This window comes from Astyanax mexicanus, chromosome 5 (genome assembly GCF_023375975.1).
Source record: "Astyanax mexicanus isolate ESR-SI-001 chromosome 5, AstMex3_surface, whole genome shotgun sequence".
Taxonomy (NCBI): domain Eukaryota; kingdom Metazoa; phylum Chordata; class Actinopteri; order Characiformes; family Acestrorhamphidae; genus Astyanax; species Astyanax mexicanus.
In genome coordinates this window covers 11,248,318-11,275,256 of record NC_064412.1, presented here as the reverse complement: position 1 = coordinate 11,275,256, position 26,939 = coordinate 11,248,318, and the positions used below count along the sequence as shown (strand labels likewise).

At 36.8% G+C, this 26,939-nt stretch overlaps 1 protein-coding gene across 3 annotated transcripts; it reads left to right on the top strand.

The window, feature by feature from the left end:
- Positions 1 to 7,651: 7,651 nt before the first annotated feature.
- im:7151449 (complement factor H) lies at positions 7,652 to 25,969 on the top strand. Of its 3 annotated transcripts, XM_022675674.2 has the most exons (12): positions 7,654 to 8,085; positions 10,773 to 10,958; positions 11,045 to 11,144; positions 11,234 to 11,304; positions 12,960 to 13,145; positions 17,805 to 17,978; positions 19,150 to 19,239; positions 19,425 to 19,448; positions 19,700 to 19,768; positions 21,319 to 21,367; positions 23,336 to 23,415; positions 23,619 to 25,969. In XM_022675674.2, the coding sequence occupies exons 1-11, from the start codon at positions 8,013 to 8,015 to the stop codon at positions 23,412 to 23,414; spliced, it is 1,101 nt and encodes a 366-aa protein (XP_022531395.2). In that variant the 5' UTR covers positions 7,654 to 8,012; the 3' UTR covers position 23,415; positions 23,619 to 25,969. The 3 variants fall into 3 exon arrangements, with proteins under 3 accessions (XP_049335150.1, XP_049335151.1, XP_022531395.2); XM_049479193.1 differs by lacking the exon at positions 23,336 to 23,415 and having other exon boundaries at positions 7,652 to 8,085; positions 24,223 to 25,969; XM_049479194.1 differs by lacking the exon at positions 23,336 to 23,415 and having other exon boundaries at positions 7,653 to 8,085.
- The last annotated feature ends 970 nt before the right edge of the window (positions 25,970 to 26,939 follow it).

The window sequence follows — 26,939 nt, the reverse complement described above, 5'->3', positions numbered from 1 at the left end:
TGTGCTGAGTTATGTAGTGTCACACAGTCACAAGACACATCTCTTCACGTGTCTTGTTTACTTGGTCCCTAAGTTTTATATACTGCAATCTAGGGTTCAAATTTTTTCATACATTTTTCCATACTGTCATAATGGCCTCTATTTGAACGATCTATAGCACATTGGTGCATTACACACTGCGCAGTTAGATTTAGGGTGTGTTTGTGTGTGTTTAGTATCATGTGGACGCAAAAAAAATACACCTTGCGCTGCTCAAAATGAGCAAAAGGCATGAACTTATTCTCTTAATCAATCATGGGTGTGGTTTGGGCGTAACGTAAAAAAAAATAACCAATCAGTCTGCCAGTTGTCATTTCCTTTAAGATCCAGGTGAGCTCTGACTTTGGTGCATTCATATCTTAACAGCACAGCGCTTTGTACATCTCAGCAGAGAACATTGATCTGAGCGTTTGTACTGTGAAGGTACATCAACAGCTCATTTAAGGAAACAGCAATTATTGTTATTTTATTTTATATTCTGTTTATTGTTTAAGTTAAAACCCTGACTTTTAACTGGTGCACCTATAGGAATGGACTCTGATGATTGACAGTTGTCTAGGTTCGTGTCAGTCAGTGGAGCTCATGTGTTTTCAGCCGCCAAAATATATAGCAACACGCCAGAAATGTACCTGAACACGCCACACTTCCAGACCACCACGCCCATCAGTGTAGATTTATTCCTAAAGTCTATTCTTGACGCTTTTTTGTTGGTTTAGGCGCAAGGTGTGAAAATAGATTGTTGATGGGGTGTAAGATAGCAAAGAGCATTGCGACACATGCCTTGCTCATGATGTAGAATAAGGCCCACTTTCTCAAAACTAGGGGTGTATTAAAATATCTATATAATCACAGTATTGTGATAGTTTTGCAATACTTTAGTGCAGTATAGATTTTTATTTAATATTTTTTTTGTATTTTTAGTAACTTGAAAATACTGCCCTCATTCAGAGATACCATCATTATTTTAGAATAAGGTAGTATGCAATAATACTGTTATACTGCCCAACCAAGCCATACACTAAATCTTGCTAACTTGATCAAGGGAACGTTATCTATACACAAAAAACACACAGACGAGGTGAATTAGCTGTGCTAAATTGTCCCTAGGTGTTAGCAACTGAGTAAATGTGTGTGTGTGTGGTACCCTGTGACGGCTGGCTCCCTTGTATAACACTGTGTTCAGTTCCCTCCATAGAGTGCAGTGGGGTTATCCACTCCACTGTACCAACCACCACTAAAGAGAAGTGAAGACATCAAAACTGTGTAACTAAGCAGTAAGATAAAGTGGTGAACATGATTTGTGTTGGATTTTTATATTCTTTAAAGGATCCCGGTTTTGCCTTGATGTGGCTCAGTACACTGTTGGCATTCTCCCAAACAGCTTCATGGAGAGTCTGCTGGGATGCTTTTCCAACAGGCTTGAAGAAGATACACACGTTTAATGTTTATCCCTGTTTTGACCAGAAGAGGATGTTCCGCTTTTCTTCTTGTTTTTTTTTCATCACTTTCATTCCTAATGCTGTTTAGGAGTTTTTCTTCAGCACTTTTGGCTTAGACCCCCCCCCCCCCCCCCCCCCCAGGTCTGTGCATGGAATGCTGTAAAGCTGCTTTGTCACTAAGTATGTTATTGAAAAAGTGCTGAACAAAGAAACTTATATTGAAAAGGCAGACTGTGGAAATTCCCGGATGAATGCACATAAGACACTGTGGATTGTCCCAAACCATTTTTTTTTTTGTCCCAGTCCAATCCGATCCATATTCTGTGTCTAAATAAATCATAGATCCACACAATTAGTAAAAGGTGCTGCTAATAAATATTTAAGTGAAATTAATATAACTAGAATTTATATAACTAGACATTCTAAACTGATTGGTTTTGTTTGGTCATTTTCAAATAATGTTTTGATTTGTGACGTTTTTAAATGTTTTTAAAGCAACAGTATGTACCATTTTTACCGTAAAATAGCCAAAATGATTATTGTGGTGCCCCACATATTTGATATGAGAAATAACACTCCAACATAGCAGAGCACTCCAATCTCTGCACTATGTATCTTTGGTGAAACAAGCATGATAATACTCATGAGAATTGTATTATTATTATTATTATTTTTATTGGCAGTCCACTAAAAAAATCAAAATATATATATATATATTTATATATATGGTTTTTGTGAAATTCTTACTGTGTGGTAAATGCTTTATGATAATTTGTCTGTGTGTGTCTCTGTGTGTGTGGGTGCGTGTGTGTGTGTATTAGCCTTTTATTCTGTTTATTTTTTATACATTAATAATTTTTGAGTAAAGGTGTGAACCTGGGTTAGTTTTGGCAATATGAGCCAAAATATCAGAGGATACACAAATAAATGAAAATAATGTTTTTTATTGGCACCTTGAGAATGCTGGAGGGTGTGCACAGCATTAAAACAAAAAATCTGAGTTAGATCAGGCTTAACACAGCCAATTCCTCATCTATTACTTCAGGACATCCATATTAGTTTACATTTAGTTTTAATGACTGACTTCATTTAACGGTTAAATGTAGTTTTGTTGTTTTCTCTCCTGAGAAGTTACCATTCTGGAGTTTGACAACATGCTAAGCCTATTTTATGTCTATCCTATTAACTCTTTTATTGTATATTCTTGTATATTCTAATTTATCTATTATTATGTATTTTATTTTTCATCAAAAGAAACACATTAATATAGACTCTAGACATCAATGTGTATATATGTCTTCTACATTTAGAAGCATTTAATCACTTTAGGTCAACATGACTTTAAAATGTGTATTTAACATGCAGGCTAATTGCAGGTGAGTAATATTGGATATAGCATTAGGCAATAGCATTTAAACAAGATGACATCATAAAATGAGAGGAAGTAATGTGTTCAGTTTTATGAAAAACAAACAATCCACACCTCCGTCAGCAGAGTTCAAAGAGTACAAAAAACATGTAATCAGCATCCTGACACCTCATCCTCCCTCTCTCCAATTAATACAGTACTGGAACTGATATGCATTCACACATCCCATACCTGCACTTCTGCTTATCCCTGCACTGTCATACCCACTTTAATTCCTCCTACAACTGGGACCTTTAAAAAACTGTATGCACTTGTTCAATTTTACATTTCTTAAGCTTTTAAACCTCTATATTTGCACTACTGTTTACACAGGTTCTGTTTATAGCGGTACTGTCATTCCCTCTTTAATCCCCCCCCCCCCCATCATACCTAACTGGTACACTCTCAATCTTATATTGCACTATTGTCTTGTATCTCTTGTCACACTTATGTCTATTTCTGTGACCTTGTTCAGTGTCTATTTTATTCTTATATTATTTATACTTTTGTTTAGTTGTGCTATTTCTTTATGGGGTTTTTTTTCTGTAACTTTGGGTAAGAGAGTAATGCAATTTCAATTCTCTGTATGTCCTGTGCATATGCAGTATTGACAATAAAACTACTTCTTTTGACTTGACAAAGCTGTAATTTCTTACAGTTTCACACCACCAGGGGTCACCAAAGAGTGAAAAGGTCACTCTATAAATGACACACTCAATACTTAGTGCCAAAGCCTTTGTTTGCAAGCACAGCGGTGAGACGTTTGTTGTAGTTAACCACAAGTTTAGCACACACACCAGGGGGAATTTTGGCCCACTCTTCTTTACAGATCCTCTCTAAATCATGAAGGTTGGTGGGCTGTCGCTTGGCAACTTGGACCCTCAGCTCCCTCCAGTGATTTTCGATCCGATTGAGGTATGGCAACTGGCTGGGCCACTCCATGACCTTTATGTGTTTTTTCTTGAGCCAATCCTTTGTTGCCTTTGCTGTATTTAGGGTCGTTATCATGTTGGAAGACCCAACCACGGCCCATTTTCAGATCCCTGGCAGAGGGGAGGAGGTTGTCCCTCAGGATTGTGCGGTACATGGCTCCATCCATCTTCCCAGTGATGCGGTGAAGTAGCCCTGTACCCTTGGCAGAGAAACACCCCCAAAACATTATGCTTCCACCTCCATGCTTGACGGTGGGCACAGTGTTCTTGGGGTCATAGGCAGCATTTTTCTTCCTCCACACATGGCGGGTGGAGTTGAGGCCAAAAAGTTCAATTTTGGTCTCGTCTGACCACAAAACCTTCTCCCAATAACTTGGTTCATCTTTCAAATGATCATTGGCATACTTGAGGCGCGCCTCCATGTGCTCTCTTCAGCAGGGGTACCTTTCGGGCACTGCAGGATGTGAATCCATTGTTGCGCAAAGTGTTGCCAATTGTTTCCTTGCAAACTGTGGTCCCAGCTGCCTTCAGGTCATTTGCTAACTCCTGCCGAGTGGTTGCAGGACGATTTCTGACCGTTCTCAGCATCATTGCCACCCCACGAGGCGAAATCTTCTTTGGAGCACCGGGCCGAGGTCTGTTGATTGTCATGTTATACTCTTTAAACTTTCTGATAATTGCACCAATAGTTGTTACTTTCACATCCAACACCTTACTAATCTTTTTGTAGCCCATTCCAGCTTTGTGAAGGTCAACAATTCTGACTCTGAGGTCCTGTGACAGCTCTTTGGTTTTACCCATGTTGGAAACTTGAAATCTGTGTGATCTGTCTGATTCTGTGGACAGGTGTTTTTCACACAAGTGATTAGTGAGAACAGGTGGCTTCAGGTCAGGTAACAAGTTGATTGGGAGTGTCTAACTGGTCTGTAAAAGCCAGAACTGCTAATGAATACTAAGGGATCAAATACTTATTTCACTCCATGAAATACAAATCAATTAATATATATTCCTTAGATTTATTTTCTGGATTTTCTTTTTAATATTCTGTCTCTCCATGTAAGAATACATCTACCATTAAAAGTATAGAATGATCATGTCTTTATTAGTGGGCCAACGAAGAAAATCAGCAAGGGATCAAATACTTCTTGGACTCACTGTATATATACATGTACAAATGTACAATTAATATATATTTATAAAGAAGATGAGTTCCTCATTCTAACTTGTTCTATCTTGTTTTTTCTTCACTGAATTTGGAGCTTAGGCTTGCTGTTTCACCTGCCACGCTGCCTAGGCTCTAACAGACTCACATTCTAAGGGAGTAGTGAAGTGTGGGACTGGGCCCTCTATCACTATCTCAGAGAATGTTAAACTGGGTGGGGTTGGTTTTCTCTCTAAAGATAAGGACACACATGGCAGACTGGCTTTGATATCTGCGAAAGAGTTGCTGCTCTGGACAGAACTGAACTGAAGTAAAGAGCTGTTTTTATAAGGATGTGGGAAAAAAAACTGTTTGACTGTTTGAATTGGTTTTGCCTGACTTGCTGCCACAAATACCCAGGAATGAGATAGCCGTTAACAAAGTGTTGACTTTAAAAGACTGTGAAGGATGTGAAGAGGTGATTGATGTCTAAGTAAGAGCTAAAAATGGACTGCTTTTGGCATTCTTTATATATGACATCATGAATGAGCTCTAATAATGAGCACACAGGCAAAAGTGAATGGTGCGTGTAGAGAAAGCTACGGATGGGGACAATGCTGTCATGCAGTGTTTGTTGTGATAAGAGGGGAATACCGAGCAACTCCGTTTAATTTCATTTGTATTTATTGTGGCCATTCATACATTGGGAGGACATTTCTATGGTGACATAAACCACATAATGAGGAACATATGGTAACTCCCAGGGTTGAGCAGTGTAACAGTTAAGTTAGGCGTGTTCATGCTGTCTGACTTGGCAACCTATTGACATCAAATACAAATAAAAAGTTCTGGCTCTGCTGCTCTTCTGATTGTGTTTTTTGGGAGTTGTAACTTTTTCCAAAACTTTTTCCAAGAGTTTTTTGGGTTTTTGTTTTTTTTTTACTCCTCAAAATTGTTTTTTTTTAGCATGTCTTTCTGTTTAGTATGACTGCGACAAGAGGAAGATTCCAACAACATCAATCAGTCAAAGTTCACTAAGAGAGGAAGTTGGAGGCTCTATTACGGATGTGTTTTCCAGCTTCATATATTTTCATCAGTGGTTGGAAAGACTGTGTTGAAACAGTCAGCGAAATCACCACAGAACGAGGGAACACCCTGAGAATGACTCATACTACCCCAGTGATCAGACTCTGGACCTCATCAGACAGGCCTTCCACATTATTCTTATTTATTTTTACTTACGTTAGACACTCGCTATAGCAACTGTGTTTTGGAAAATGTTTCCTGTGGCTGAATGTGTGGCCTGCTGTCAGACTGGATTAGAATTCCCCCAAAAATGAAATACATTGCACATGTTTAAATGGCATGTATGCAAAGTAATATGCTATTATTTTTGTCCACTTGTACAGTGTTTCATTAGAGGGAAAAAAGTTAGGACACCCTCATTTTTATTACGAACTGAAATGTGTGAAAAAGCTGCAGATAATTAAAACATGGTAAGAACGTTTTTGGAGGAGCCTTTCTTATTAAAACCTAAGACACTTAGTTTGACTTTGCACCATGAGCAGATCCAATGAGGTCTGTGAGGCCTTTAGATATTAGGTTGTAGATGCTGATTTTTCTGGAAAGAGATTTAAAAATTAATTTAACAAAAACAACTGTCAGTGTGGTTTAACAATCCTAAAATGCAATTACTTGTTATCAAACATTTAAATGATTTCTGCAGTTTTAATGAGGTTAGATAGTTAGTAATATAATTATTCTTATCTCTCATTGTTGTTAAAAAAGAAGATCAAATATTTCCAGTGATTTTAATTTAATTTTAATAAACAGTACAATTCGTCTGTGAGCTAATGTTTCAGAACTGAGTCGCTGCGCTTTCCTCCGAGTGCGCTGTGCTGTGATGCTACTCAGCAATGCTACATCAGCAGCAGTTCAAAAACGGGAGGCATGTGCTAGTCTTCACCCTCCTGGTGTTGGGGCATCACTAGTGATAGGGGGAGTCCTAATGAGTGGGTTGGGTAATTGGGAAAAAATATATAAAATTATTATTAAAAAAAAGAAGAAAAGTATTACGCCCTATACGGATGGGATAAGTTTCTCAGGAGGATGTCTGTGAAAAATATTTCTCACTTCTACTCAGTGATAAAACTCTGGACTGCCATTGAAAAAACAGGACCAGCTAGCTTTTTGGCTTTCTCGGGCACATGACATTGCGTTCAGTAGCTCCTACATATCCACTTGATATTGTGTTTACATGGATCTCCATGGAAACGCACGCCCAAAGTGTAATTATGGTGCATAGCAGTGGACAAATGTAATTTAGGCTGTAATTTTGTCAGAGGACGTCTGAGAAAAACACAGACATGGTCGTTCCGGATGGGAATAAAATCACAGAGGACCCCCAATAAAAGAGAATAATACCCCAAGACCCCCTGAGAAACTAATCCGTTTGGATAGGGCTTTAGACATGGCAGGGATGGTCGTGTTAGGACACTGTTCAGGAATAGGGACTGCTGGTTTAAATTTTGACCTAAAATAAAGAAGTCTCCCACTCAAACACCTTCTGTGGTTTTCTTTTCCAGCTGGAAAACAGAGACACTTCCACAGAAGGGTGGAGAGGCTGGTCGTGTGTAAACATATGGGGGAGAGTTTTAACGGTGTGGAATAAAATCAGTCAGGGTTAGAGCTTAACGTCAGCAGCAGCTCCAGCCTCCCGGGTGACGGCGGTGCGGGGGAGGGTGTGTCTGCCTGGTACTGGCTGTTTCAGCTCGCCACAGGACCAGTGTGGAGTGTGTGTAAGAAAGTGTATGAGTGTGTGTAGTGTAGTAAGAGTGTGTTGAGCGGTACAGGAGTATTGAGTGAACTGACCGGAGCTCAGACCTGAGGGAAACGTTAACTTTGCGACAGTTCCAGCTGAGACTTCTGTCTGGAGCCGAAACAGTTTTTCCTGGCTCGCTAATCCGCTGATTTTACTGGAGTTTGTTCTCAGCTGTTCGGAGTTAAACTCGACTCTTCTGCTCTTCATTCAGCTTCAGTTTCTCGTCTTCAAAATGTTCAGGATTGTCAGGAGCGCGTGGACTCTGGTACTGTGTCTGCTGGCGTTTGTTTCCACTGGAGAAGCCGGTAAGTGTAAGGCTGCTATTAATAATAGTTGAAGCAGTCAGTCTGCTGCTTGCTCTTGTGCACGGTCTCTAACATTACCATAATAGCAAAGGACATTGAATAGACGTTTATGTTTTGGTTTCACGACATACTTTTTAAGGCTGATGCTGAAAAACATAAAAAACAACCTTTGTTTACCATTGCCTTGAATATTCAAACTGTGCACCAACGTCAATAGACGTTAATTCCATGTAAAATGTTAATAGTGACGTCAAATGACGTCAGGATAACGTCTAATACTGTTACGTGCCTGCACGGATAATATAAATAGGTTAATGTTAAAATTCTGACATTGAATCAATGTTCATTTAAATGTTTTGAATGTTTGGGACTCTTAATTTACACTCACATTACTGTATTTAGGTTAAAGGTGCTCCACACCTTTTTATTTAAATGCCCCTTTCTACACTGCAATAACACTTTTTTATTTATTCTCTATGTAACCAGGCAAGTCATTAAGAACACTTTTTAATTTACAATGGTAAAGACTGATGACAACAGCATTTCGCATTCAAAAAGTACAAAAATGCAGCCTATGCATTACAACACAAACAAGATATGCATTTTTAATGTATGTGAAGTTTAATACAAACCATACATACAGTACCTCTCAATAGTTTGGACTAGGGGTGGGCGATATGGCCCTGAAATAATATCACAATATTTATAAACAATATGATATGCACACCCCTAACTGAGATATTTAAAAAATGCAAGATAATGCACTCCATATATCCAGAATTAAAGTAAAGTGAATGATACTGGACAGATATAATCTCTAGTAGATATACAATGGAAAATGAGAACAGTGTGGATTTTTCTTTTCTTAAAAACAGCAAAAAAGTATTACCCTATTGTGATAATTAGGGGTGGGTGATATTGTGCGATATTTTAGGGTATAATATTTTCCATGATATTAAATCATGTTGGCGTTATTATTGTGTATGTTACACTGTGGCACACCCCTAGTTTGGGCAAACCTTCTCAATGAATGTTTTTCTTTGTTTCTTTATTTAATTTATTTCTACATTGTATATTAATGTTAAAGTCATGAAAACAATTAAGGGACACATATGGAATTATGTAGTAAACAATACAAAACGTGTTTGTCCTCCACAATCCCCTGATATAAACCTGATGAACTGAGATGATGATTTGAGGTGATTTAATTGGGATGAGCTGTAGCTTTACAGCATGAAGGAAAAGCAGCAACTATTGTTCAGCACCTCCAGAAACTCCTTCAAGATGCTGAGAAAACTATTCCAGGTGACTCTCCCACGATTGTGCAAATCTGTCCTTAGAGATAAATGTGGTTCTTAGAAGAATCTAAATTATAAAACATATTCTGGTTTGTTTAACATTTTTTACTATTTACTAAATAATTCTCCATGTGTGTTTCTGTATATCTTTAATGTCTTCAGTATTAAAATTGATAATGTAAAAAAAAAACACATAAAAAGAAAGAAAACACAATGATTGAGAGAGAATCATCAAAAATGTGTACAAATAAATCAATACTGATGTCGGAGATTTACATTGTTTCATTGCATTTGCGATGGAAAAATGAACGTTGCTTCAATGTCTCTTTGTAAAATAGACTATGCATGTGTTTGTATCATCTCTGCCTCTTAAAAAAATGTCTGTCTCAGTTTTCTCAATTTTGACACATTTTGAATCTGGTAGTTGCGTTGACTTGCCTTGAATGTTGTCCATCATATCAGCTCCAATAAGCATATAGAAACACTTTGTACTTCTATATTTATGGATTGATTATAGTCTTCTGTTTCGCTACTGCATAACTTATTATTCTCTTTTTACCCTGTTCTTCAATAGTCAGGACCGCATAGGATAGACCATCACAGGTGGGTGATGGTCTTTCCTAGGTGGGTCATTTTCAGCACTGCTGGACTGCCAACCAGATATATCTAGTTAACAGCATCCTGTGGGCAGTGTTCTGTCACTACTAATGATAAATTAGAGGATGACCCACACAAACTGTTCAGCAACAGATGAGTTTCTGTCTCTGACTTTATATCTAGATGGTGGAATAGCTAGGTAGGAGAGTGTAAACAGAGTGGGCACAGTGTTTAAAAACTGGATAACAGTATTGGGAGGATATTACAAAGACATGGGTAAAACATTAGTAAAAGAGTATCAACTCAACAAGAACAGTTTGCATAAAAGATAGAAACATTTGACACACAGACAGAACAGATACAACATTTACAGAGGAGCACTAGCGCAACAGTAGTAATGTAGGTTTTTAAACATGGAAAAAGAGGGAGAATGTTTAATGGTGGTACTTTTAGAAACCCAGCAGTAGAAGATCTAAGACATCAGGAGGGTGGTGCTCGACTCGCCAGTTAAAACTCAAATGAACAGACTGAGGAGATCTTTCTTCTCCAGAGCCATCAGGCTTTTTAACTCAAAGTCATTCCAGTCACACTACATGATTTACTCAACCACTCTCACATTCATCATAATAAAGAACTGTTTGTTGATTTATTTAATAGTATACATTTGTTTGTGTCACCCATTCATTAAAATGTCTGTTAATGCTTGTACCAGATTAATTTTAAGATGATACAGTTTAAAGCCTTTGCTATTGTATTGGTCTTTATGTAGGTGTGTGTTTCTGTCTTGAGCAGATGAGTGCTCCAAACCTACCCTGACTGATAAGATGGTGTTAACTGATGACTCTAGTCTGAAGAATGACTTCCCAGATGGATCTAAAGTGACTATTGAGTGTGCTTACGGATTCGACGCGGATCATGGATCAGACACCATCACATGTACTGGTGGTACCTGGAGTGATGTAGAACTAGTATGCAAAAGTAATAACCTCTCTACTTTTATCCCAAATGTAGTCACTATGTAAAACGTTAAAACAGTTTGGGTGACCTGGGAATTTTTATTTCAGAAAAAGATTGTGGTTCTCCCCCAACTTCACCCAATCTGATGTATAACATGTCAGCTGGCACGCTGTTAGGTGCATTAATCCAGCCAGTTTGTGATGAAGGGTAAGATTTCTATAATCCTGCAATTTTTGGCATACCTTACCTAACGGGTAGCAGAACAATGTTAATGTTTATGAGCTTGCTCTTTACAGATATTATCTACAGGGCTCCAGCTTCAGGCAATGCCTTCCGTTTGGATGGAGTGGAACGGTTGAGTGTTTATGTAAGTTACCTCTAAACTAAGCGTGAATGGAAGGGAAAAAAAGGAAAATGTTTCATTTTATCAAACAAATTTAAGTATTAGTCAAAGACAATGCAAGTAAACACAAAATGCATTTTTAAAGTGAAGGTTTTTATCATTAAGGGAGCAAAAATACAAACCTACATGTCCCTTTGTGAAAAGGTTTTCGTCCCCCTCAGTTTAGCAGACCTGAGATCAATTTCTGATTACTGATTACTGCCACACATGTTCTCAAACAAGAAATCACTTAAATAGGACCTGCCTGACAAAGAGAAGTAGACCAAAATATGCTTAAAAGCCCAACATCATGCCAATATCCAGAGAAATTTAAGAACAAATGAGAAAGACAGTAATTGAGATTTATCAGTCCGGCAAAGTTTATGAAGCCATTTCTAAAGTTTTGGGACTCCAGCAAACCACAATGAGAGCCATTATCCACAAACGGCAAAAACGTGGAACACTGGTGAACCTTCCCAATAGTAGATGGCCAATCAGAATTACTCTAAGAGCGCAGCTATGACTCATCCAAGAGATCACAAAAGACCCCACAGTAACATCCAGAGAACTGCAGGCCTTACTTTCCCCAGTAAATGTCAGTGTTATACAGTGTTATGCAGTTACGGGGGCGAGTAACACAAAAGTAACGCAATAGTTACTTTTACTGGTAACTAGTTAATTTTATAGTGGAGTAACTCAGTTACTTTTTTGAAGAAGTAACTAGTAACTATAACTAATTACTTTTTTTTAAGTAACGTGCCCAACACTGGTGTTATGATTCCACCATAAGAAAGAGACTGGGCAAAAATGACTTGAGTGTCAAGACAAAAAACATTGCTGAGCAAAAAGAACCCATGCCAATTTAGCCAGAAAACATCTTGATGATCCCCAAGACTTTTGTGAAAATACTGGGGACTGACCGAAATCCTATTAAGATGCTGTAGCATGATCTTAAAAAGGTGGTTCATGCTTGAAAACCCTCCAATATCTTCACAGTGCTGTGAAAGAGTCATTGCAAGTTAATGCAAATGCTTGATTGCAGTTGTTGTTAAGGGTCGCCCAACCAGTTATAAGGTTTATAGAGCAAACACTTTTTTTCTTTTTTTTACAAAGGGCCATGTAGGTTTGGATTTTTTGTCTCTTTTAATAGTCAGTTTTATCATAATGTTTTTTATGTCTTTGTTACTGTACTTAAGGATACTTTCAAAGTTCTTGAATTTCTTTGGATTGAGTAACTTACTTAGTTAAGTAGTATAATATGAATTAGAACACTACTCAAATAGGGCTTTTCACTGTATATCAACTGATGTGACACAACTGATGCTCTCAAACACATTAAGAGGCAAGCAATTCAAGTAATTAACTCTTAACAAGTTCAGCACAGCTGTTAACTGAAAGCCTGAATTCCAGGAGATTCTGCATCATAAAACTGACTGAGAAAATCCAGCCAAGATGTGCAAAGCTGTCAGTTAAGCAGAATGTGCTACTTACACATTACATAGGATCTTACATATAAAACATATCCTGGTGATCATATTAGTGTATTTGACTGTATGAGTAAATGTAAAGTGGCAGTTGTCATCATATATATTTTACTGGTTTGTTTATTTACTTATTTATTTGTTTGCTTGTTTTGGCAGTGATTACATGCGATAAACCTACTGAGATTTTAAATGGCATGATCACCAAGCGCCCAGACAGCGAGTTTCCTAAAATGGACGATGTTATTGAGTACACTTGTAATCCTGGTTTCAAGCTCATAGGCAACAAATCCATTTTGTGTCAAGAGGATAGTGAATACAATAGCGTACCCCCTGTGTGCACACGTGAGTATCCTGACATTACATAAGTTGACTTTACCTCACATCCTTTGCAATGTGACAATATTTTATCATATTGTGATACATTTTCTTATTGTATTTTCATTATGCCTCAATAAGAATGTCTAGAATACCATTAATGCTGAAAGAACACTGAACCAACTCTACATTTCTTTACAGAGAGTGTAAAAAACAAAGTTTGATTGGGTGATGTGCAGCATGAATTGAGTAAAAGTCCCTGCACTATTTGAATAGGCGTATTCTAAGAACTTGATGCTGCTTTAATCTGTAAAAATGTCTTTACATTTAAAGATATATTATTTGTAGCATATTTCCTTGCTCTGTTAATGTGTGATTATGTACAAACCACAGAAAGGAGCTTTCATACTGTTCTTATCAATATCAGAGTTATATAATATTGACCAAAATTAAGAATCACAAGAAAACACATCATGGTGTCTGAACATAAATAATAAGGCATATGATATTTGTTTGGTGTCTTAGACCAGGGGTTCTTAAACCTTCTGCTGCCAGGTATGACTTTCTGTGTGAAAACAATTCTGTGGACCCTCACTGACTTGTTTTCTGAGACAGTCATATTTATTTGGAAGAATGGAAGAATTTTAGTCACTTATCTCTGCTGATTGCGCTCATTCCTCCCTTTCGAACAGGTTTTGATTCACCATTATTATCTGGTTTCAAGGCTTTAAACCAAAAATAGGCTTGTGGACCTTGTTTGTTAGAATGCTGAGACAGATAACATTCTTCTCTACTGACACTGTTCTCAATAAAATCAAAATTTACGTCATTGTTGTTGATCTGAACTAAGGCTGATTTTGGTTGATTTCCAGGTTGATAAAGCAGATTTGTGAACTCACACCTAAGATTATAATGATGAGCATTCCCAATGGCTATTTGTCAGGGACCTCTGGGGTCTCTAGACCTCACTTTTAGAAACACTACCATAGAGCAGATCTGTTTCAAGTGAGTGCTCACTTAGCATCAGACCAATCCAAAAACAACTCAAAATTATTAAGTAAAATTTTATTTGCTCTTAAATGACACATTTGACCATTTTCCAGCTTCAAAACTTAAGAGACAAAACAAAGTCCAAACTACGGCCCGTTTCCTTTTTTGGAGCGGCCCGTGAGGTATTTTAGTAATAGAATGAAAGTTGGCCCGCTGTTAAGCAGGTTTTTATAATGTGAGATTCAAAGTTTGAACGCTAGGTGTCAGAAACAGGCCAAAGAGTCTAAAAGCGGAGAGGGTGTGCATTTCTAGCGCAGAAAAATGGGCCAAAGAGTCTAAAAGCGGAGAGGGTGCGCATTTCTAGCGCAGAGAAATGGGGCAAAAGAGTCTAAAAGCGGAGAGTGTGCGCATTTCTAGTGCAGAGAAACAGGCCAAAGAGGCTAAAAGCGGAGAGGGTGCGCATTTCTAGCGCAGAAAAACTGGCCAAAGAGTCTAAAAGTTGCCGTAATTAAGGAGTTTAATATTAAGAGACATCATGACATTAAACATCAATTTGAAAAATCTTAGTTAACACAACACTGTCAAAGATAAAGATAGTAAGTCAAGTAAAATGGTGTGTAAATTAAATAATCAGGAAAAAAGTATTATTTAAAGTGGTATACAACCCCTGGCAAAAAGTATGGAATCACCAGTCTTGGATGAGCACTCCTTCAGACATTTCATTCTGTAAAACAAACTCTGATCAAAAACATGATACAATAATAAGGTCATTCCAAAGTGCAACTTGTTGGCTTTCAGGAACACTCAAAGAAATGAAGAAAAAACATTGTGGAAGTCAGTGAATGTTACTTTTATTGACCAACCACAGGGAAAAAATATGGAATCACTCAATTCTGAGGAAAAAAGTATGGAATCACTCAAATTGAAAGTAGAAAATAAGGACACACCCAGTCAATTTCCTTTCCCTAAATGGACACCTGCCTCAGATTAGATCTGCTCGTTAGTCCGCAGTTAAAAACACCTGCAGTCATGACACCTTGGAGGGCTGCTGGACGAATTAGAGTGGCAAGAACCATGGCTCCAACAAGAGAAATGTCTCTTGAAACAAAAGAGAGGATTGTGAAACTTCTTGAAGAAGGTAACTCTTCACGCATGGTTGCTAAAGATGTGGGCTGTTCACAGTCAGCTGTATCCAAGATATGGACCAAATACAAACAGCATGGAATGGTTGTTAAAGCCAAGCGTACTGGTAGACCGAGAAAGACATCAAAGCGTCAAGACAAGCAACTTAAGGCCATTTGTCTTGAAAACCGAAAAAGTACAACTAAACAGATGAAGCATAAATGGGAAGAAGCTGGAGCCAATGTATGTGACCGAACCGTAAGAAATCGCCTAAAGGAAATGGGATTTCAATACAGGAAAGCTAAAAGAAAACCATCATTGACACCTAAACATAAAAGAACAAGACTGCAGTGGGCTAAGGAGAGGCAATCATGGACTGTGGATGACTGGATGAAAGTTATCTTCAGTGATGAGTCAAGAATCTGCATTGGACAAGGTGATGATGCTGGAACTTTTGTTTGGTGCCGTTCCAGTGAGATTTATGAAGAGGCCTGCCTGAAGAAAACAACCAAATTTCCACAGTCCTTGATGATATTGGGCTGCATGTCAGGCAAAGGCACTGGGGAGATGACTGTGGTTAATTCTTCTATCAATGCACAAGTTTACATTGACATTTTGGACAGTTTTCTCATCCCTTCAGTTGAACAGATGTTTGGAGATAATTAAATAATTTTCCAAGATGACAATGCATCGTGCCATAGGGCAAAAACAGTGAAGGCATTCCTTGGAGAAAGACACATTCAGTCGATGTCATGGCCTGCAAATAGTCCAGATCTCAACCCAATTGAAAACCTGTGGTGGAAATTGAAAAAAATGGTCCACAAGAAGGCTCCGACCTGCAAAGCTGATCTGGCAACTGCTATCAAAGAGAGTTGGCACCAAATTGATGCAGAATACTGTTTGTCACTCATCAAGTCCATGCCTCAGAGACTGAAAGCCGTTATAAAAGCCAAAGGTGGTGCAACTAAATACTAGTGATGTATTTTGAATCATCTTTTGTTTATCTGTTTTTCATGATTCCATATTTTTTTCCTCAGAATTGAGTGATTCCATATTTTTTTCCCTGTGGTTGGTCAATAAAAGTAACATTCACTGACTTCCACAATGTTTTTTCTTCATTTCTTTGAGTGTTCCTGAAAGCCAACAAGTTGCACTTTGGAATGACCTTATTATTGTATCATGTTTTTGATCAGAATTTGTTTTACAGAATGAAATGTCTGAAGGAGTGCTCATCCAAGACTGGTGATTCCATACTTTTTGCCAGGGGTTGTATTTCATTATTTGTTTTATTACAGAGTGTGGCCCGTGACTTCAAATATATTTCTCCTTCTGGCCCCCAACAAAAAAAAGTTTAGACACCCCTGATCTAAACAAAAAAAAACATTTAACTTACCTTGAAAACAAAGAAAATAAAATAAAATACAAACAAACTACCCTGCCTACTCTCTTCAAAAATCAGAGACAACAAAAAGTGCAGGTCACCCCTACAAATCCTGAAAACCTTATATTACAATAAGCAAACAAACAAAACAATACAAACAGGTTTGGTCTGTGCTGGTGGGCCTTCACTGGAGCAGCACATGTCGGCTCAGACAAGGAAAAAGGTGCAGCTCCCCGGACTCGCAGACAAAGAGGTCTTTCAAAACTCCCGCCAGTAGATCCAGCCAATAGAATGTAAGCATGAGCAGAGCAACAAACAGCCAATTGCCAACAGAGCAGCCAATCACCGCCAAGCAACAGACCTGAGAACAGACACAGAGAAACAGATCTCCAAAACTAAAGGAACGTAACACATGACTATTTCCAACCTCTCTTTATACTGTATGTGTAACACGCTGGGATCAAAACACTTATTGTAACTTCAGTGTGAAAGGACAGAATAATCTCTTCAAATCTTGGACATTGCAAAAACGGAAATTCTGTTGCTTATTTTATGTACTCATGCAATGACATTTTTACTTCACTTTACCTGTCAAACCTCTTAACTATTCTCTTTACTGCTGAAACTAAGACTTCGTCTAATGTTAAGCATAAGCTAACATTGTTAAAGGTGCTGTTGCCATGTGGGTCAGGCAGACGTCTTCCTGTACCAGTTTTCTCCAGTTTCCAATAGTCTTTTGAATGTGTAGAAATCAGTACTCATCGCTCTTTGGCTTCAAATGTAATTTCCCTAAAGAAAAGACTTATTATTTTAACAGTTAGAGAATTCTCAGTGTTTCTGTGTCTTTTTTAAGTCATTATGATGAAAGTCTGAAGAAAGGCAGTGACACAATCTGTTCCTACAGACAGATTTTATTTTTTTGAACAATATACATTTTTTTTTCAGTTTTTAGTTCATTTATGGTAATTAAGCCTTAAGGGTTTAAATAGCAAAAATGAAGGGAACAAATGGGGGTGTTCTAAAACTTTTAACCGGTACTGTATATGGACTTTAAGGACTAAACATTAAATAGTTTGTTATAAAATGTTTTTGTCTTCTAAAGAAACTTAGCAAGTAATTGTTACTTTGATTTGATTTTGGCTCTTTCATTTCTAGTTGGTATTATTTTCTGAACTATGTTTTGTTATTTACAGCTATCGAGTGCCAAGTTCCACATGTCCAGTTTGGTGTTCTAAAAGAAAAAAAATCCAACTACACACATAAAAGTGAGGCTGTATTCCAGTGCCAGTCAGGGTACATAATGGAAGGCTCTCCCAGGATTGTTTGTGAAGAGCATGGCTGGTCCACACTTCCTGTCTGCATTAAGGGTAAGCTTGGTCTTTAGATCATGGGCAGTAAATGTGTGTGTGTGTGTGTGTGTGTGTTTCAGCAGGATGTTTGCCAATTAATTTGAGTCTGTTGGCCAAGAGAATGATTAACTATGTACAGTCAGTGCTTATTGCTAGAAACGCTGTGTAATAGATCAGCTTTTGAAGTTTGGCCTTTAATACTGTGTAAAAAACAAGAAGTGATCACTCACTAAAGCCTAATTGTGCTTTAGACTGAATATAAAAACCCTGCAACAAATAAAAGGAAGTTCAAGAGCTGTGTTTTAACAGCTGTGCACTGGATCAGAACTGATGACGTTGTAGTTCAGATGAACTGACCATAAATATACACTGCCTGGCCGAAAAAAAAATCACCACCACAAAAAAAAGTATTTAATTAGACCGCCTTTATCTTTGATTGCAGCATGTATTTTCTCTGGCATTGCTTCAATAAGCTTCTTCAATGTCGCAAGATTTATTTTAATCCAGTGTTGCATTATTTTTTCACCAAGATCTTGCAGCAGCATTGATGATGGTAGAGTCTGACCGCTGCACAAAGCCTTCTCCATCCAGCACATCCCAAAGATTCTCAATGAGGTTAAGATCTGGACTCTGTGGTGAACTCTCTCAATCCATGTGTGAAAATGATGATCTCATGCTCCCTGAATCACTCTTTCACTGTTCCAGCACCATGAATCCTGACATTACCATCTTGGAATATGGCCGTGCCATCAGGGCAGAAAAAAATCCATTGATGGAATAATCTGGTCTATATTCAGTATATTCAGGTAGTCAGCTGACCTCATTCTTTCAGCACATACTGTTGCTGAACCTAGACCTGCAGACCAACTGCAGCAGCAACCCCACATCATTTACTTACTTAAATCCAGGTGGCGACTTTTTTTTTGGCCGGGCAGTGTATATATTATCATAAATATATATATATTTTCTTATTTGTGTACATGTACAGTGAATTTGACATGTTTAAGGCACCTGTAAAATAATTGAAAATCTTTTTATCTGGGTAATAACTGTTTACTAACTGTATAAAATATAAATATTACTATAAATACTATACAGTACTGTACATCTACTGCAAGTTTTAGTGGATTCACAATAATCTAATGCACACAGTTTTCTCTGCTTAAAACTAACAACAATCTGCTTACAGAAAGTTATCGAACGACAAAAAAAGTCACAGCCACCACAGCCAGCACAAGCACAAGCACAGGCTCCAGCAGCACAACACTTGGCTTAAAAGGTAAATACTGAAGCTGTTTTTTCATGCTGCACTAGTAGCAGTACTCTCTGACTTTCATAGTACCTGTAGCTAAGCCAGATAAGATGGTGAGATAAGATTTCTTCCAGGTGTTCTCATTTCAGTCATGCAGATCGGTTCCCAAGGAAGGAACATTCTGTAATTTGTTGTCCTTTTTTTTTCCTCAGAAATGATGCCTGGTCCACCTCCAAGTGAGTCACAGACTGTTGAATATTAAATCTTCTATATTAAATTATATCTCTTTTGATACCGTCCTCAGGGACAGCTTATATAGTTAATAAAACTGTTAACAGGGGCAGTTGGCCATGTGAGTCATTTTTGATTAAATTAAATCATGCTTGCTTTTCCAGTAACACTAAAGCTAAGGTTTATAATTAACCTAATATCTGTTCCAGTTTCTTCATGGAAGACTTGTCTGATCACTGCTGTTTCTTTGCTGCAGATTCTCCAGATTCTCCAGATCTTGGATATACTCTAGCAGTTATTGGATGTATATTCTTTGCTTTAGTAGGTGAGTCCCTGTTATCATCACAGCATTTCTTAAAAAAAAAACATTTGCTCTTTAGGTACAACATTTATTTATAAGCTCTATTAAATCAAAAATAAAACAAATATAAATGTCTAATAGAAAGCATAGCAAAGACTGGAGAATTGAATTGGTATTGGAGTTACATTTGAGTTGTATTTCTTTGACAGAGTTGAATATTTCAGTATTTATCCAAAATAAATAAATGTGCTGAACACATGTGCCCAACTTAACAGAGTTTTAATTATTCTCCACCCCACTTATTTTACTTCTTTGTTTTTTTTGTCGAGACATCAGCACTATTTGTTTCTGTAGAGTTTAACCCATATTTTCAGTACATATTACCTAAATTGAGCAGCTACCTCACATTTCTTAGTACATTATGCAAAGTGTAATTTTCCTATTGGTTCTTAGTTTCATTTATTTGCATATTATTCCCCCAACCTGACTAACCGTCTCTGTGTAGTCTCGCCAGGCTCTAGGCTAATTTCCCTTGAGTAATGTTTTTTTTTTTAACTGGTGACAGTATTGTAGGATATGAGAGCAAGTTACCATTTTCTGTACTGTTAAGTGTGACAAAGTGCTGGCAAGAAAAAAATAATGCAACTAGCTGAGGCAAGGCAGGGAGTTTTTATCCAGTATTAAGTGTCATAAATACAAGGTAACCTTCCCCTTTTAGTCATATTGATTGACTAACCTTCTTCTAATTCATTTTTAACTCTTTTTGATTACCTTAACAATATAGGGAGTTAAATGAACACATCTGTGAGTTAAACAGAAACTCGGGAAAGGCGATCAATGTTTAACTATTTTGAAAGAGTTGATTTTTTAAGCGTCCAAAGAGTTAAACTATTTTAAAAGTCCAAAGAGTGTGGAGCTATATAAACCCTGGAAACGATTCAGAATCAACTCTGTGGGAGTTAATTCAACACTTGCCTTTTTGCTGTGAGGATTCCAAAACACTCCTACATTTTATCATTGCCCTATACTGTACATATAACTTTATTTATAAATCATTTGCGCTGCTTGGTTAGTTGCTCAGTTCCACTCCCTCTACAATTCATCTTTATTTATTTTTTTCATTTTGTGATGCTAAATTACCAAAAAATTAAAAACAGAGCCTGCATTTGTGCATATATCCTCTTTTAAAGAGACGTTTAACAGCACATTTTGTAAAAGCTACAGCGAAAAAGATTTTATTTTTGTGCATTCTGGTATTAGTTCAGGGACAATGACAAGACAAGATGTATATTGTATATGTGTATTGCAGTAGACTTATATACTTATATATATTTTGCTTAGACAAATCCTACAGTGTGACATCGTTAAAGATTGATCTTCAGTGCAGTCTTGTGTAAATTTCTACACTGTCAATTGTAAAAAAGTCTTTTTTTTAAAGCAATTCTTTGATTTGATGTTTTTATATGTTATAATATATTGCACAGTTAATACGCTGTAAGATACAGAGTGCAAAATGTAGGGAATTATATGACCTGTTGTTTTCTCCTTCAGTAATATCCTGTTATTTTTCACAGTGTGTTTCTGTATCGTGGCTATTGTACGTCACCACATAAAACGGAAAGGGTAAGCACATCTATCGGTCTGTCTTTAATTGCTTTATGATAAGCATGATTGAGCATGGCTAGAAAACTCGTACTAACTCACATGCTTCCTTTTGTTTCCCTAATGAGGCTCTAATTTCTGTTTAATGCTCTGTTGTGTAGTCCATGTTTAAACAGACGTACGCAGCTTTCCTGCATGATGAGACTTATAACAATCTAAGCATGACGTGTTTCTGCTACACATTTCCATCATCATCATCATCAGCAGCAGCAGCAGCAGCATGCTAGGCTTTGGTATTTAAGGCTCTCGGGTCATAGGATAATGGTTCAAAACATTCATCATCATAAAGGGAAAGAGAGGAAACAGTTTTTGTCCTGATACTTTTTATGTTGCTCTCTGGAATTTTGTTGAGGAAGTCAGGAAATCCAAATTTCATAGCTTTCAAATTCAGTTCTTATTTTTAAATAAGGTGCTCTTTGAACTCGCTGTTGTTCACAGTACTCTTAATGGCTCGGGTTTTGAGTCTGCTAATCGCTGTCAAATCAAACAATGTACTGTAGATCAGAGCACCCAGTTAGATCGAGTGTAAAGCAAAAAAAAAAAAGTGCTTAAGTTTATTCAGTTTATCCACAGTTGGTTTCTTGTTGCTGGAGCTTGACCTGGACAGTAATGGTTTATAGCTGAGGGTCTATTTGCCTGTGATTCTGTAAACAGCTTTCAGTAGCTAGTTCACTGAGCTGAGCAGAACGAGAGATCCTACCACTATGTTGAAATACAGAGTGATGCTGTAAGAAGTGCATTCAGTATGTGTCTGGTCTGGATTGTGGATAGATTTACAGATTGTACTTTAAAGGAAAGCATGTGATGGTCTTCACATTCTTCAAACTAGTAAAGATATTGTGATATAGTGTTTCAGTGTAAGTTTACAAAAATGGGAAGTGGATATGTCGGAAATAGGTGGAAATAGGTTTTAATACATGTTTTATTAGACATTTATATAAAGTTACAGTACATATAATAACAAAAACAATGTTAACATTCATTTTCCCATAAAAAAAAACATTTCTACAACCACTCCCGCACCCAATGTGTATGGATGGCACACAATATGAAACTCATGTATATGAAGATAGAGGCCCTCAAGTATTAGTTTATGGACAAATGTGGTAATTGGTTAAAATCATAAAAAAAAAAAAAAAAGAAGTTGCCAAGTTTGGTAAAATTTGTGAGTTGAACCACTTAGTCAATGTAATTTTTCGATTTCATAATAGACATTAAATTAAGTCAGATATCCACATGAGACAATAAAGATTTTTAGTGTAAAAGTAAATGTCTTCAAACTATTAAAGGTTAAAAAACAAAACATTTCATTTATAGTCAGATTCAATGGGACACCAAGGAGAGCTATCGAGGGCAGGGGTCTATTACAAATGCCCAAAGAATCAGACTGGACCAATAATTTTGGTGGAAATAGGTTTAATGACATATGAACGAACATAATGTAAATATGAGCATGTTTTGGAAGATTTAACAGATAAATATTTTTGACAGGTAGAAAATGTATATTTAATAATATTAATGATGATAAACATCCAACATAGAAGTTACATTGATGGTTAATTGGCCATTTTTTCATTTCAGCATATTTCTATGGTTTAGATATATAAACTAATCATTCGCAGTGGTTTGCTCCATTGAGTCAAAGTGTGAACAGTGGTAGTGATGTAAACTAAAATCTACCTTAAAGACCTCAAAATTATTCCGTAAAAAATGTTACAAATACGCTGCTTGATGCTTGAAGCATAGTTTTCTAATGGCTCTTAAAAAAAAACAACTGTGCTTTTAAAGGTACAAACAAATAAACACATATAAAATAGCTATATTTGTGGCTATCAGAGTGTGAAAACATAATTAAAATTGCCCTTTAATGGATTTACAGATAATCAAATGATTAATGCTGACTGTATCTTATCTGGCAATGCTGTGTAGATCGTATGACACTGGAGAAGCCTTGAAGACAAAAGAAGAGTTATTGCTAAAAACACCTTCAAATCTAACGCCTATATAAGGTACAACATACGGTTAAATTAAACAGCTGTTTAGACAGTACTTCTGCTTTTTTTAGTCATTAATTCTGTAGCTAATTTTTTTTTTAATCTTCATTGTAATTTAGAGTTTAGTACTAACACTTTTTTACACTGATTTATTTGATGTATTGTGTTGGAATGTGATAAGACTGTTGTGTAAGCATGTTTTCTCTTTCTAACTTTAGGCTGTATAACCGGACTGCCCCTACTGCCTGATCTGCTTCAGTTTTTCCTTGGAACTTTATGAACTCTTTGATGAAGCAGTGACATTTTACATCCTTAAAACGACCAAAATGACAACCATAAGCATTGGTTTGCACATTTATAGTAATTTATTTTCGTATGTCTGTGTTTTATACATACTTTTTTATCCAGTGGAATAAAAATGTGTTATTTTTTCCAGTTTGAAGAAAACAACGTGCCTGAGTTCTCAGTTTTCTAAATGTGTCCCAAGGAAATTCCCTCACTAATTATCAGCCATTCCCACAAATCACACCCTGGCTGTTAAGCATTTCTCCCAGTTATCATATTTTAGCACTGGTGACCCATTGTGTAGCCTTCTAGGCCAGGGAAGTGAAATCAGGTGATCAGTTATCTTCAGGAGAAGGTTTTGTGGATCTCAGGGCTGGACGCACGTTTTTGAATATAGATCAAGTCTCAACAGTCTTGCACTGTGCCCACGTTCTGTACGCAAACTGGCGCACAGGAACACAGAACACCTTTTTCCTCTGCCGCTTTGTGTGCAATGTGGTGGGCAGAAATAGAGCTCTGCTTTGTCCCTGTCTGCAGGGAAACGGCAAAGACTGATGGTTTAAGCTCCACCCAGCTGCAAGATGCATCATCCAGTGAGAGAAAATCAATATGAAGCTCATTCAGAGGTTGTGCCGTTGGATCTGCCTAACAGACTGAAGGTGTACGAGTCAAGCTACCCGGGCAGAGACAGGTGAATGTAATGCCTCAAAGGCATCATGAGTATAAGCTGCTCGGAGGATATTCATTAAAGTAATAATAATGTAAATAAAAACTATTTGTACTATATACATATATAATGTTACATTTGGGCTCATTAAAATTGTCTTGACTTTGTTTTAGCAACAAACATCTGTATTGACAACCATGTTTGTGTTTTACACAAATTACATTTATTCACAAAAGTATGCTTAAATTAGGCTGAAATAGGTCTGTATTTAAGTTATGTTATTTTGAAACCACTAATTTGTACTTATTTACTACTTGTTTGTAATTAAAATGATATACATTTGCACTAAATTTATACTGAGTGTACAGTCATACAGCTCTGGAAAAAAATAAGAAACCACTTAACAATTATTAGTTTCTTTGATTTTACCAAATTTAAAACCTCTGGAATATAATCAAGAGGAAGATGGATGATCACAAGCCATCAAACCGAACTGAACTGCTTGAATTTTTGCACCAGGAGTAGAATAAAGTTATCCAAAAGCATTGTGTAAGACTGGTGGAGGAGAACATGCCAAGATGCATGAAACTGTGAATATAAACCAGGGTTATTCAACCAAATACTGATTTCTGAACTCTTAAAACTTTATAAATATGAACTTGTTTTCTTTGCATTATTTGAGGTCTGAAAGCTCTGCATCTTCAACCATTTCTAATTTTCTGCAAATAAATTATTTAAATCTTAGGAGAAATGTTGTCTATGGTTTATAGAATTAAACAACAATGTTTATTTTACTTAAACATATAGCTATAAATAGCAAAATCAGAGAAACTGATTCAGAAACTGAAGTGCTCTTTTAATTTTTTCCAGAGCTGTATGTTATTTTCGCCACTATTTGATACAACTTAAGTATGTTTGTGTGAGCTGTGCAACCAAACAAATAAAGAACATATTAACATATGCGATTAACATATAGATTAACATATACATTTAACATCACATTCATTTTAAGGAGTGTAATTATATAAAATGATAAAATGCCACATCACAGTTACACAGTTATGGTTCTTCTATTGCATGGCTCTAAGAACCATTTAAAGCACCTTTTGCATTACACAAAAGAAAAATGACAGAAAAAGAGGATATAAGCAACAACCAATTATTACCAATTATTGCTTCATATTTATGGTTTATATGTATATGTATGTTTTTCTTAAATGAAATGAAAACCCAAAAATCAATGTCTCAGAAAAATTAGAATATTATATAAGACTGCTGTCATCTGCTGGTGTTGGTCCACTGTGTTTTATTATCAAGTCCAAAGTCAGTGCAGTGTTTTCCTGAAAAATCTTACAGCACTTCATGCTTCCTTCTGCTGACAACTTCTGTGGAGATGCAGATTTCATTTTCCAGCTGGACTTGGCACACTGCCAAATATAACCATTGGCCTTATATTATATAAGATTCAAATTTTCTGAGATAATGATTTTTGGGGTTTTTATTGACTGTAAGCCATTAGCAATAAAATAAATAATTGCCTAAAATAGATAATTCTGGTGTGAAATACATTTATATAATTTATGAGTTTCACATTTTGAATTAAATGACTAAAATAAAGTAACTTTTCAATGATTTTTTTAAGATGCATTAGTAATCTACTGATTATTCAGGTTATAAAAAAGAAGAGTTGCAGGGCAATGGTAATGTATATTAACATAATTATCTAATTTGCCCCAGTAGCACTCAGTGGGTGTATGTTCAGCTACGTTTCACAGACTTGGCCTTCAGAAAAAAAATGATCCATTATCTGAGCTAAAATGATCTACTATAGTCTGAGCTCACACAGAAGTCTATTATCCTCCTGCTGCTTGTCTCTGTTCCTTTGACTGAAGCTCTAATGATGAGGGGACGTAGATGGAGACCTCTGCTCTCTGTGGTGGTAAAGAGGAATTTACTGTGCCATTTACTGTGGCCTTGCCTTGTCACTGGTCAGCAGTGCTCAAAGAGGTATTGTTTTATTACTTTACGGAATTTATGAGCCCTTCTTGTTTATTGCTGCTGTGTTCTTGTCATTTGTTGAAATTGTCACTTCGCTTACAGATCTGACTCATCAAAAGGTGTCATTATCAAAGAGATAAAGGGAAATGTGAAAAGGGAAAAGCTAAAAGGGGAACAGAGACTATATTGAACTCTGTTTGACCTGAGATGGTTTTCCATTCTTTTAGAATGGAAAAAAAAAATCATCAAAAAAAATCTTCTCATACTCCAGATAAGTCCAATATTTAGTGCTTTTGGTTTATGAAACGTGATTCGAAGGCCCAATCCCATTTCACCCCTTGGCCCTACACCTTACCCCTACCCCCCTGCTTTGTGTGTGCACGTCAAGAGGTAGGGTGTCCCGATTCTTGTTAAGCTGGAGGGGTAGGGGGAAGAGATAGGGCTTGTTAGCCCTTCATACGGAGATTTTTTAGAGGCACACTTTAAACCAGAGTTTAATGTGTAGTTTCAATGTTTTATGGTCAAATTCTTCATAACAAGCACAAAAAGATCCCTAGTAGTTTGTCTCAGTATCTAGCTAGATAGCTAA